This window comes from Cotesia glomerata, linkage group LG4 (genome assembly GCF_020080835.1).
Source record: "Cotesia glomerata isolate CgM1 linkage group LG4, MPM_Cglom_v2.3, whole genome shotgun sequence".
NCBI classification, from domain to species: domain Eukaryota; kingdom Metazoa; phylum Arthropoda; class Insecta; order Hymenoptera; family Braconidae; genus Cotesia; species Cotesia glomerata.
In genome coordinates this window covers 7,137,142-7,151,391 of record NC_058161.1, presented here as the reverse complement: position 1 = coordinate 7,151,391, position 14,250 = coordinate 7,137,142, and the positions used below count along the sequence as shown (strand labels likewise).

Genomic DNA, 14,250 nt, shown 5'->3' with positions numbered 1-14,250 from the left:
GACTTTTTTTTTTTTATTAATAAAAACCTCATTCTTTCATAAATTTAATTAAAGGTCAATAGTACAAAGCGTAATTGAAAAGTGATCTGTGATATGTGAAAAAAAGCGACATCAAATTTTAGGTATCGATGCAGCAAATAACGAACCAGAGGTGAATAGATGCAAGGATAATAGCCAGGTAATGGACATCCTGATAACAGACGGTGCATTCAATCCCTTTATCACGATTAAATGCATGTATCAGTATAAATGTTGCGGTTCAGTGTTGGGGAGATAAAATTTATTTTTTTACTTTCAATAATTAAAAAAAAAAAATGGTTATTTTAAAATATATTTTTTTTTATAAAAATTTAAGTCTTACCACGTTCATTAATCGCCGAATTTTCTTGTATATTTTCACTATTATTATTTTTATCATCATTAGTGTTATTGTTATTAGTATTATTACTGTTATTGTTATTATTATTATTATTGTTATTATTCGTAGTGTGATTATTATTATTATTTTCAGAAATAGTTTGTTGATTAACAATCGAGAAGGGTTGTTTGGGTTTAACAACCCGAAATGCCGACGCTTCAGCAACTCCGCGTCGCGAAAAATCCAGTGGTCCGACAACAACCGGCGAGTGTTGTTGCTGAACTTCCATCATCATTATAAAAATTGCAACTTATTTATTTGTCAAGGTAATAATAAATAACAATTATATTATCTAGATCTATAACAATAATCTTTAAACACTTAAACACTTATTCTCAATAGAAACTATAAAACAAATTTAATGTATATATAAATATATATTTATTTATTTATTTATTAAACGAATCCCACAATCACGAAATTTATAAAAAATAAATAAAATCCACAACTCAAACTGTTCTTACGGTTTGTCGTCACAATACTGACAGTATCGTTCATAATAATTGCTACCACACCAAAGATGTCCCTCCCACGGCACTAATTTTACACATACTCATGGTCATAATAAAATAAACAACAATAATCATTTGAATTATTTATTGAATTTATATTTTTGTGAATTATTTTTTCGCACAGTAAAAATAAGAGCACACTAAAAGCGAAAAAAAAATTAAAACGATATTTTTTGATCGGTGGTTTTTTGAAATGACACTTACAGGGAGGAGAGACGTTGATAACGGGTGCGTCTCGAGAGTCGACTGCTGTTAACGGATCTGATAGTGAGGCCTCCAGCCCCCCGTGTTGTTGACGGACAAAAGTCGGTGGGTTGTGTGTAGAGTGAGCAACAAGAAGAGATAGACCAAATAGATTAAAAGAGACCCTTATAGCCATGGTATGCCATACATATATGTATATATGTTACATACATACACGCTTATCTGAATCCTACTGACTACGGATGAGCTGACATGCATGTGTGGGTGCAGGAGGGACAAAGAAGGGAATGGTGATTCGGTTTTATCAAAAGCGAGATGAAAATACTTTTTGTTTGTGTGTGTGTAAATCCAACAGAGACAAAATATGTCCACGGGATTTTCTTCTGATAGACACGCCTATTTTTGACCACGCCTATTCTACCCCCACTCACCCCGCGAATATATGTAGCTTTCTCTTTCCCTCTTTCGCGAATTCCAGTCAAGTCGCGGGTACAACATTCTCGAGAGCGAGGCTGAGATCTTCAAGCAGGCGCACTGAGAACTTTATCTGGTTGTGTATATAGTATAAATGTATGGATATATTTTGATACTGATGTTATTGCGATCGGTGCAACGATGAGGAAAGCTCGATTTATTTTAATAAAGTGAGGAAGGGTGTTAAGATCGAGATGGTGATGATAGATCATTCTTAAGGAATGATGATTCGATTTTTTTTATGGCAATCTGGAAATTTTTTAGTGCAGATTTCGGAAAGTATATTTTATGACTATTGATAAGAGTAAATATTGTTTAGGAGTTTATTACAATAGGTCTTGACATTTTTATGTCACACGGAAAAATAGCAATTAAATTTTTACTTTTCATAGTGTAAATTTTAATAGTTAGGCACTTTGAAAAAAAAAAAAAAAATACGGTTTCAAAATAGATTTTTCACAAATTCTATAAGAAATATATTTTAAAAATTAAAAAATCAATACTCAAAATTTTCTTTTATAAAAATGTTACTTAAAACTGTAGTTTTTACTATTTTATTACCATAATTTCTCCATTTTTTTTTTTCGCTCCTTTGTAATTGATTGGATTTACAATTGCATATGATGTATTGTTAAATTGTTCAAATTTGTAGTCAAATAAATGAAAAAATTTAACAAAATAAAACTAAACTAACTTATTGCATTGTTAAAAAAATATTATAATTTTTTTCATCTTTCTTTTTTAATTTTTAAAGTTATTTTAAGGAAAACAATATTAAATAATCAACAAGAAATTTATGTAAAACATGAATTAATTATATCACGTTTAAATCTTTATATCTTCTTAAAAAAGTTGTAAAAAATGCATGCAATAAAATTCAATTTATTTTTTCGTAAAAATAATTGATTTTTATAAAAATAAAAATTTTAGAATTCGTTGTAAATTTTTATTAAAAGTATAATCATAGAACATCTAAAATATACATGCAGTTAAAAACGTTCCGTCATATTAGGTCAAAAAATTTGTGTTATATCAATTTAAAACAATTATGTCGAATTATCCCGCTCAAATATTGAAAGTTTATCATAAAAATTTTTAAATTCAAATTTTTTTGACAAAGTGACAGAAAATTTTTCTCTGTTTTTTATTGTTTTGAAATATTGAAAATGACGTAACTATTACTATATGAGAATATCGATTATTTTTCTTATAAAATAAGTTCTTGACAGTTGATTAGTAACTTATGCTGGTTGTTTTACAAACTTACAATACATGGAGTCATAACTCTAGTTACAATCTTATAAAAATCTGTAAGCTTTTGTAACTTTTATTTTTTTTTTCCCCACCTAGAATCGATTCGATCAATTTAACTTTTAATCTTACCACACTTCCAAAAATTCCAAACCAGCATACAGTTTATGAAAGTATAGCTTATTTTTTTTATAATCGAGCTCCCTCATAAATTGTAATCCAATGACAGCTGTGAAAACTCTTTGGAATAAATGAAATTGAATTAAATAACAAAATATTTTTTAAAAAATTTCCACACATAAGGTTTCATAAATTTTTTTTATCGTTATTCGATTGATTCGCAACTCTCAACCAAGTACCTGCAATATAGAAAAAAAAAAAACATAAAGAAAAATGGCAGACGTACCTTCAGCCTCGTTGCTGCATCAATCATATTCGCTCACTTGGTTCGTCGCTTGTTCCCTCGAGTGTTGGCCTGAACTCTCCTGTATCCTCGTATCGCTTCATCTTACAGCGCTGCGTAGAAAATTATTCACTCACCATACGTGAAAGATAGGAAAACTCTCTCAAGGGAATTAATATGAAGAAAATGTATCTATCAAAATAACGAAAAAACTCTAACCAATTTGTTAATAATTTTTAATATACAAAAACTTTTTTAACATGGACTTAAAAAAAAAAATTTATTACACCTATAAAAATACAATAAAAAAGTATATTATGTTATTCATTAGGAATAATGAATTAGTATTTTAAAATATAAAAAAATTTATATGACATACATTATTCAAAAAGGTTATAAGCATGACGAACAGAGATGATTAGCGGCGCCACGACTTAAATCCAGAGATAGATATTAATTCTCCCTCATTTTGTACTCGTAGTCCCTCACCACCCACAACTAAATAAAATATCGTCTATATCATAATTTTTTTACACCCATCATATACAGTACATTAGTACATTCGACCATTTTTTATTTTTTATTTCTTAATAAAAGACTCTACACCAACATGCAATCAGGGTCATCATTTGACATTAAAATTTTATGTAAATAGTGCACATAGATATTTTTCGTTCTAAAAAAATTTTTAATTATTTCAATTAAAAAAAATATACAGAAATTAATTTTTTAATTGCAAGAAAATATTTTTAGTTCAAAAAAATTTATGTTATCAAAAAAAAAAGTTTATTTGAAGCGTAAAATTTTTTGAGAAAACTTAAGTTGTTTTAGAACAAAAAGAAATTTTCATAGCTCTGGAATATTCAAGGTCAATTTTTAACTTCCCGCTAAGAAAATTGAAAATTTTCAAAAGTTGGGAAGTTATTGATTTCACCCCGTTTTTTGAAAATCGAGTTTTCATCAGATCTAGACGTTTTAAGGTCCTAGGAACCTTTCCTGACGATTTTTACGAAGATGATGTAAACCTCTTATAACTTTTGAACGGCTTGACCGATTTCATCGCAGTTGGCGCCATTCGAAGAGGCTTGACCAAACTTAGATTTTGAATACAATTTGGACCAATTTAAACCGGTAGATTTTGAGAAATCTCAAAAAAACTACAAAAAAAAATTTTTTGGAATAACCTTCAAATGGCTTTATTGATCATTTTTAAAAACTAATCAGCCATTAACATAAAAAAACACGTCGATCGCCACCAGCCCGTACAAAACAAATTTTGGTTCATGATGAATTTCCGGATGAACTCCCGAGTAAAAACAGAATTCCGCCGCAACACCGCTGCACGGCTTCTTAAGCGCCGCACCACCGCTGCACTACAGCCGTGACAATTTTGATTATTTTACAAGTGCCGCATCACTGCCGCACCACCGCCGTGACAAGTAAAGAATTTATCTATTCGCCGCACTACCGCCGCACCAGCGCCGTGACAAGTAAATAAATTTCTATTCGCCGCACCACCGCTGCACCACCGCCGCACCACAGTTGTGACGCGCCTGGGTAAAAATAAAATTATTAATTTTTACGAAAAAATAATAAATTTCGTTCGACCGCCGCACCACCGCTGCACCACCGCCGCACCATACCGCTGTTTGATGGTATATGCATTGAAATAAAATATTTGTTGATCATTCAAATATCTTAACTAAATTTTTTTAGTTAACTATGGCTTGCAGCGCAGTTGGCAATGTTCGAGACTTTCATGCAGACGATCCAGGTTCGAATCCTATTACAGTTCAATTTTTAAAATTCTTTTAGAGTATTTCGATAGGCGTACCGCTTCTGTGCAACCCGAGGACGAAATTAAAAATCTACATCAACAATACGACTAAAAAAATCAATAATTTCGCGGTGCTTTGGCCTGATTTAAAAAAAATTTTTTTTTTAATATTAGGCATTTGATTAAAAGGAGGTTGATCAATAGGTCTTACATTAATATTTCTAGTCGCATTATTTATTAATTAATTATTGCGTAATAAATTAATTATGATACCATTTTTTGTGAAATTGTAGGTATAACTTAGCATTGGTGCGGCGGTGGTGTAGCGGTGGTGCGGCGGTCGAACGAAATTTATTATTTTTCCGTAAAAAATAATAATTTCATTTTTACTCGGGCTTCCGATTGTGAAACAAATATGAATTTCATCGTGAATTTCAAATGAAGTTCATCCTGAACTTGGAACGAACTATATATAAAACTTATGATTTTTAACTAGTAAAACAAATTATTAGAGTTGATGGTCGTGAAATATCTTTTTCAATTCACATTGACTCAACAGACTCAAAAATCAAAATTTGAAAGCTATTATTGAATAAATTTGTAAGTGCAAATTTAAACGAGATGTAAATCATTATTTTGAAATTCATCATGAATTTCAGGGCGAATTCCAGCTGAATTTCATGATGAATTTGAAAGAAATCATACGTAAAATTTAATTTTTTTAATCGTTAAAATAATATTCATAGTCAATTATATTGGAATTTTTAGTTTTACTTACACTGACTCAACATTTACGATTCTTAAACTTCTATCTGTATAAATGTTTTGGAGTAAAAGAACACAATATGCAAAATAATATTCCGAAATTCATCATGAATTTCAGGGCGAATTCCAGCTAAATTTCATGATGAATTTGGGAATATTATTTTGCATATTGTGTTCTTTTATTCCAAAAAATTAATCCAATTAGAAGTTATAGAATCGTAAATGTTGAGTCAGTGTAAGTAATATTAAAAATTCCAATATAATTGTCTCCAAATATTTTTTTACTAATTAAAAAAATTGAATTTTATATACAATTTCTATCAAATTCATCATGAAATTTAGCTGGAATTCGCCCTGAAATTCATGATGAATTTCGGAATATTATTTTGCATATTGTGTTATTTTACTCCAAAACATTTATACAGATAGAAGTTTAAGAATCGTAAATGTTGAGTCAGTGTAAGTAAAACTAAAAATTCCAATATAATTGACTATGAATATTATTTTAACGATTAAAAAAATTAAATTTTACGTATGATTTCTTTCAAATTCATCATGAAATTCATATTTGTTTCACAATCTGAAGTTCATCCGGAAATTCATCATGAACCAAAATTTTTTTTGTACGGGAGCCCGGTCGAAATCGGTTGATTCGTTCGTGAATTATCGCTGTCGAAAGAAAACCGAAAGAAGTATTTTTTCGGAATTACTTCAAAATTCCTTGTTTGATCAATTAAGACTTTAAAGTTCTTTATGGGGCTTCAAAAACTGCGTCGAATACCGCCAACCGCGTAAAAATTGGTTTATACATTCAAAAGTTATTGCGGTTTGAAAATTTAAAAAATAGTGTCCTATTAAACTTTTATCAGATTTTTAAGCTCGAAGAGCTCAAAATGACACGAAAATTATATTTTTGAGCTTGTAGAGCTCAAAATCGTAATATGTACAATTTTGAGCGCTTCAGTATGGAATTAGCGGGAAGTTACAAGGATGGCCATTAGGCTTAACCGTTTTCCGAATTTTCTTTTTTTAGAATTCTCTTAAATGTTTTGATTTTTAAAGTGAATAAATTTTTGCTCAAGTAAACTTATCTCTCTCATTTGAATTAAAAATATTTTTATGCTTCACCCAAAAATTTACTTTACCTCAAAAATTGAATTTCTTGTGTAAAGAAAATTATATCATTGAATTAAAGCATCCGAAATAAAAATATTTTATTTCTGAATATTAAGTAATTAAATATCATAAAATTTTAATGATATATATAGTACAACATTAAACAACTACACTAGTACAATAATAACAAAGCCAATAATATTACGTCTAACTATTGTGTGACTCACACTCAGCTCTCAATCAAGTGTAAAACTTATTAATGATTGTCTTTATTACCAATTTGATGACACAGGGAGTATATATTATATGGGTGACAGTTGGCGGCCTTAGATATTATCCAAAATCGCTCCTGCTAGTTATTTATTTACGAATAACGCATTCTCCCTGATTCTAATTAAATATAAATATTATTAGTTAACCTGAATAAAAATATTTCAATTGATTAATCAATAAATTTTGCTATAAAAAATTGAATTCTAATTATTATCTTACCTTGAACTCAGATAATCTAATCGTTTCTCAGATCTTTAGAGTTATAAGAAAATTGATCGATCATTATGATTGTTTTATTAATATATCGATATTGGAGTAATGACTCTACTAACATTATCATTTAATTTATATTTTATTTGCTTTCCATACTTAATCTATGCACAATCTAGTTCGTTAATTTAATAATTATCCGTTCTTTACTTCTAAATTTAAATATATAAATACGATCAAATTGATAAGAATTTCCTCATGTAGAGAATTTTTATTTTCAGCAAAAAAGTTCTCGTGAAAAAAATTTTCTAATATGGCTATATATAGACATAACAGGCCATATTAAAAAATCTTTTCACAGATTTTTAATAATTTTTTTAATGTCTATAATATTTTTATTGTAAAATGTCACGAATAAGCTTATTTTACTGAATCATACATTTTTTTTTTTAATTTAATTTAATTTTCTGTAATTCATACTTACTTGTAGATTTTTTTATCAACAAATTCAAAAATTAATTACATCCATCCCTTCGTGATGTCAAATTAATCAATTACTAAAAATAAAACGTAATTGAGCTCTAAAAATCGGTCAACAATAATAAAAGCCAGCATAGACAGTGAGACATTAATAATGTGTGAGTATGTGAGCAGAAGCATATGGCATGCTCGAGGTTACGTTTCTACATACTCATGTGTAGTTTCATCCTTTCTACCGAGAATTAACGGGGGACAAACGAGCATGACCAACCCTGGCACGCTTTACGCGCTTCTCTATTATGCCATATACACAACACATATATATTTGTATGACGAAAATGCAAGAGTGTATATATATATGAATATAGAGTGTCCAGTAAAGCTGGGTAACCCCTATATGTACGACATGTACATATAAAGCATATGCGTGATCGTGATACCCTCACATTCTCTCTCAACAATCGACTCCCTGTGGACTGATATTTAGGGCCGATATTCATTAGCCAGGTTTATGCGGGGGGTGATGAACTGTGCATGAGTATCAAATGCCGGTCGTCAGTTTAGTTCTATCTACCCAAAATCATACAATGAAGCCACTAAGTCATTTAAAAATTATTTTCTTACACCTTTATGTAATAATATTTACACATATCATTTTTCATTTTATCAATTCCAAAATATTTATTTTGTATTTTACTTACATAGATTTAAACGTGAAAAAATTTTGATTTATTATATTTTACATTTTTAAAAAGGCGATGTTGAGCCTTTTGGGCTCAAAAACGTAATGTGTAATTTTGAGCGCTTAAGTACAAAATGAGCGGAAAGTTGCAGGGACGGCCTTTAGGGTCAACCGTCGTCCCAATTTTTTTTTATTGAGCACTTGTTACTTTGTCTTGATTTTTTGGAGTTTACTCCTTAAGAATCGATTTTCATATAAGGCGCCCGGTATGAGAAAAATATGGAGAGTAAAACCTACTCATCAAATGGGATAGTAACGTTTTTGGTGCGCATCATTTCTCGCGCACCTTTCACTTTTCAGTTGTGTGTGTGTGTGTGTGTGTGTGTGTGTTATTGTTTTTACCCCGTTTTTCGAAAATCGAGTTTTCATCAGATCTCGACGTTTTGAGGTCCTAGGATGCTTCCCTAACTATTCCCGCGATGATGTCTGTATGTCTGTGTGTGTGTGTGTGTGTGTGTGTGTGTGTGTGTGTGTGTGTGTGTGTGTGTGTGTGTGTACTTGTGTGTAGCCAGCGTAGTATACTGTGCGATAGCTTATAGTCTGGTCAACAAGTGCCTTTTTGGTCAAATTTTTTCAGCAGTCTCCGAAAATTATGATTGAGTTGTCATTCGATTCAGAATGGCATCTAGATGATTTTCGAAAAAAATGAAGTTCCGCTTGCAAAAATTGCAGAAGTTATTAACAATTACCTAAAAAAAAAGGGGTTTAGTTTTTTGCAAATATCTTAAAAACTAATAAAGATTTTTCAAATTTCAAAAAAGATTTAAAAAGAAAAGGAAATTTCCTAAAAAAAGTTTTGACTCCTGGAATGTAGGACTAATATTTCTAATTTTCCCAGAGAGTTGAAAATACGCCCGAAAATGGGTGCTCTGGCTTGCGTAAGCCATGCCTACTTTGAACACTTGATTAATAAAAATTATTTTAACATATTAAATATAAAATTTAAAAAATAAAAAAAATCAGGGGCTTACTGGATAGATAAATTAACAATAATTCGCCTGAAAACATTTTTATCACAACTTTTCAATTAGTTATGCAATTGTTAATTAATAATTTTTTTTCTGCTTGAACATGTACATTGCAAGTGTGATAATTGTTAAACTATAACAATTTGAGATTTTTTTCGTCTCTTGGAGCAATTCTTGGAAGGCTCCAGAATAGATCCCCGTTCGAAAAATTAAAAAATTTTTATTTTTCAATTTTTTATTAATAATTTTCGTTGTTGCAAAATTAAAAACTTAGATTAATCATCAAAAAAATTTATTTTTTCAAAATATTATTAATGATCGGTTTTTATGTTGTCAGAAGCTGCACGGAAATAATTTTTTTTCATTTTTATATTTTACTGTTTAAAAAATTGTTATAAACAAATGCGTTGTTCATAAGATGGTTGAAAATTTTTTTTATGAAATTTCAATCTTTGATACAAATAATGATTCTTAAAAGAATAATTCTTCCTTAAACAAATTTTTGGCGTTTATTGGAGTTTATACATAATTTTGTTATTTATATCTATCGATATTAATTTGCGGTTTGAAAATATTAACAAGTTAATAGAGTTAGCTATTTGGACGAATTAATTGCATAATTAATGAAAATAAATGTATCATGTATGCTTCAAGTAATATAATAGTTAATTCCATTTACCATCATTTACTAATCTATATATTATATTCGATATAATCGTTCGTAAGGAGTAAACTCCAGTTGTGCGTCGGAGCTGACACATACGATTTTTTTTTTTTTAGCCACTTAGGATATCTTATGAAGTTCAAAGGAGTTATGTGTATTCTTTAGGATCAAAAGAAAATAATAGGAGTTCGAAAAAAATTCTGTTTTCAACCTGAAAGACAAGGTTGGGCCTCTTTAGTTTTTCTTGGATCAGAAATTGGTTGTTCAAGGGTAGCGAAATTTTCTTGAGCCACTTAGAAGCCCTCATGAGATTCAAAGAGGTAATTTACATATTTTTTCGGACCAAAAATAAATCCGAAAAACGTTAGACCTTGCAGGCCATCCTCGGAAGATTTCGCTACAGTCGAGTTCCAAACTTTTGAAAAACTTATTACGTAAATTTGAGCTCTTCTAGCTCAAAAATACAATTTATGTCAATTTTTTAGCTCTCAGATCTCATCTTCTTTTTTGGAAAAATTATGCAATCATAAAAAAAAATTGAATCATTTTTACTTTCCGATTTTTGTGGCTTTTAATTAATAAAACGGCAATCGAACTTTCTTAAAAACGACAAAATTATTAAATTCAATAATTTTGGTATGTAATTTAAATTCAGTAATTCAATGATTGATACTGGTATTTATTATTTAGTATTAAGTATTCATTTGTAAATAGTAAATATTTATTAATTTTTAATAATAAACATTTATTTGAACTTTTGAATAGAAAGTGAGTGTCGAAATTTTATTGAGACACTTTTTACAACACCATAACTTCAATAGATTAAAAAATTCCATTGGATCAGCTATATTAACACTTAAAAATAAAATAAGTTAAATAAATAATGAACTGTTAATAAATGCAATTTCTTCTCCAAAAAGCATTGATTAATATCTAAAAAATAATCACTTAAACTTCATAAATTAATGATTTGTTTCTAAATAAATAAATAAATTTATTAACAGTTAATAAATTCGTTTGTGTCTAATAATCTCCTTAGGTGGTTCATATTGAACTATCTATTTAATCAATAAAGCTGTTACTAGTAAAAAAAAAAAAATTATTATACTGCACCAATAAAAAAGTTAACTCAATTCAAGGAAAAAAATTATGAAACAAAAATACCCTTTTGAAGAAAATAATTATCTTGAGTCAAGAAAAAAAGTTCCTGAACCAAAAAAAATTTACTTAAACCAAGAATAATTTTTTGGCTCAAAATTTTTTTCTTGACTCAAGAAAATCATTTTTTTCAAAATATTATTCTTGGTTCAATTTCTTAAGTCAAGTTAATTCTTTTATCAGTGTAGTGCTAATTCAGCAAACACATAAGAATGAATCCCAATATGGCCAGGTACACAGAAAACAGAATTGATACTTTCATTGCACCGATTTCCGGGACGTTCACTTATCAGAACTCATTTCTTATTTTTTTTGAACTGCGTTCTGGAATTCCTTTCCACCAGTAATTACTTCAGCTTCGATGCTGGCAGAGTTTAAAACACTATGCTCAAATTCACTGGCTTTGCAACAAGATAAAATTGCATATGAAGCTGTGTTCAAAAGTGCTGTAATAATTATTTTATGTTAATTGAGTTTGAAATTCGTAAACATTTGTCTGTATGCAGACACAAATGTTCGCTCTGTATAATCGGACCTAGCCCGATAATCATTTAATAAAGACGTTACGATAACAATAATGAAATAAGTAAAAATAGATAATTACAAATAACTATGATAAAAGAAAGTTGGTAAAATTATCTTCTCCATATTTACCAACCCCAAAAATTGTCTTCAATTTACCAAATAAATTATTATCTATTATTTGTACAACAATGACAGGGAACCCAAACAGTTCAATTGATATATAACTATTATAAGAAAGTTTATTAAATAATTATTTGATCAATAAACTTAATTTTTGCTTTCGATATAAGTAAAAAACTCGGTAGTTCATTTCGCTCAGAGCAAATAGATTTTTTTCCTTAATGTTTCCCTCCTTAATTGAATTAAACAATTAAATTAATAGTATGATGGCTGATCATTTAAAACGGTAAAATCGGGAATTACGTCAGCAACCGAACGGTCGGCAGACGAAAGAGGCATATCCGGTTGACTTAGATTGACTTGGCGCCAACCACTGCGCGTACGACTGCCGGAATTAAATGATTATTGCGTTATATATTGTAGGAGTTGAAAGCCCGGGATATGATTGTTGTTGGCGTTGAGATGTTCTTCGAATAATTAGATCAAGAGAAACAAAAACATGGACACGTTTGATAACAATAAGTACGATAATGGTTTGTATATAAAAGTGAAAATATCTTCCTTTCAACATCTTTTAATTTTTTTTCTTAACAATTCTTTACTAGACATGTAGATATACCAACTTGCCCGCATATTGACGGTACGACTATCTCAACATATAAATTTACTAATTTATAATTTTAAATTGGGCGGTATATCGAACAAAATAGTTAGTAATCCTGTTATTATTGAAAGAAATTAAAAAAAATTAACAAAACAATTTATTGTCGCTTTACGAGCCCGGTTAAAAATTTTATTTTTTTTTTTTTTCTATGTTCACAGTAAAAATATTTTACATTGATTACAATTGAACGAACACTTAACGAATGATAAAATAAATTTTGAAACTTTAAATAAACCATATTTATTGTAATTGTTCGGAGTTATTTAAATATATTTAAAATAATAATAAAAGTATGAGGGACATTTGTAAAATAAATAATATAGCCTCTAGGTTCAATAACAGGGTAAAATATAGATCAAACGCAGTTTTATCTCATCTGAATTGATAATTTTACTATGTTCGCATATCAAAGACTTTGTATGTACATAGATATATAGGTATGTATGGATATAAAAGGTCTGCTAATGTGAAATAATTTTTAACGTCTTGATCTTGCAACGGCTACTATCATATTTTTTTTCTTTTTTTTTTTCAGATATAGACCGCAGATTTTATAAAATACGACTTTTCTTTCTTTATCTCCAAAAAATAATAAATCATAACATATGAATAACAAAAATACTACGTGAGAAAATTTGATAATTATAATCGTACATTTAACTTATCAATAATCTCAACAAAAGTCAACGTATTCGAGATTTATCGCACTTATTCGTGGAATCAGCTGGTTTTCATATTTTTAAGATAATCACGGATTAGGGGAATTATAACGCATCACATCAAGCATTTTATTTCTTTGCTAAGGTCAACAAACCTCATTATGATATCACTTCAAATACTATATATGTGGATATTTATTCATTAATTTTCGTTTTTGATAAATAATAAATTTTATTTTATTAATAGAAAAATTTATTTGAAACATTAGTGCAATAATTATATAAATATTTTACCAGAAATTTTAAATTTTATGAAAAAATTTATAGCAATCAATATTAATTTTTATTTTTTTTCATACCAATAAAAAAAATCCACAATTTTAACTCAGTTTTTATTTTTGTATACGAAAAAAATTTTTTGTTCAAACTGAGACTTGAACCGAGATCCCTCAATTTCATGTCGAGAGTTTTGTCGAATTAAAGTTTTTACACTAGATTCTAATAAAACATTAAAAAAGAGAAATTTTTTTCAATGAAATTAAAATTTTTTGGAATTTTATTTTAATTTTGTTAAATCAAATGACATTTTTTTTATTACTTTTTATGGAATTAATTGATAAAAATTTTTCAACATATTAGTAAATACTATTAGTACAATTTTTGATCACATGTTTTACTAATTTTGAATTTTGATAAAGCTCATGCATATAATTTTTCTTTGTTGACCGATAGAATAACTGAATAAATATTTGAAACAAGTTTATACAATACCAGTGGCTTTAAGTCAGTGAATCGGAGTAAAAATAGCCCTTACGGCAATCTGTGCCCCTTTAGAGTACACTATGAACACCACTGAAATAATATAGT

The 14,250-nt window shown here is 28.8% G+C and overlaps 1 protein-coding gene and 1 long non-coding RNA gene across 4 annotated transcripts in view; one reads left to right on the top strand and one right to left on the bottom strand.

Moving 5' to 3' along the window:
* The window catches only part of LOC123264227, a 45,930-nt gene extending 44,706 nt beyond the window's left edge, over positions 1-1,224 (top strand). The window contains exons 3-4 of the long non-coding RNA XR_006509288.1: positions 512-684; positions 1,137-1,224. This is a non-coding gene — a long non-coding RNA (uncharacterized LOC123264227). The remainder of the gene's footprint in view (positions 1-511; positions 685-1,136) is intronic.
* Positions 1-14,250, bottom strand: part of LOC123264208 (zinc finger protein 229-like) — a 58,700-nt gene that overhangs the window by 31,641 nt on the left and 12,809 nt on the right. The window contains exon 1 of one of the 3 annotated variants that reach the window (XM_044727383.1): positions 1,135-1,237. The exons of 1 other annotated variant lie outside the window; for it this stretch is intronic. Coding sequence is in view for 1 of the 2 variants with exons in the window: in XM_044727382.1 (XP_044583317.1) it covers positions 362-653 (292 nt within the window). In the remaining variant the exon portion in view is untranslated. Of the gene's footprint in view, positions 1-361; positions 654-1,134; positions 1,238-14,250 lie in introns of those variants that run through there. One more of the 3 variants, XM_044727382.1, reaches the window with a different exon arrangement.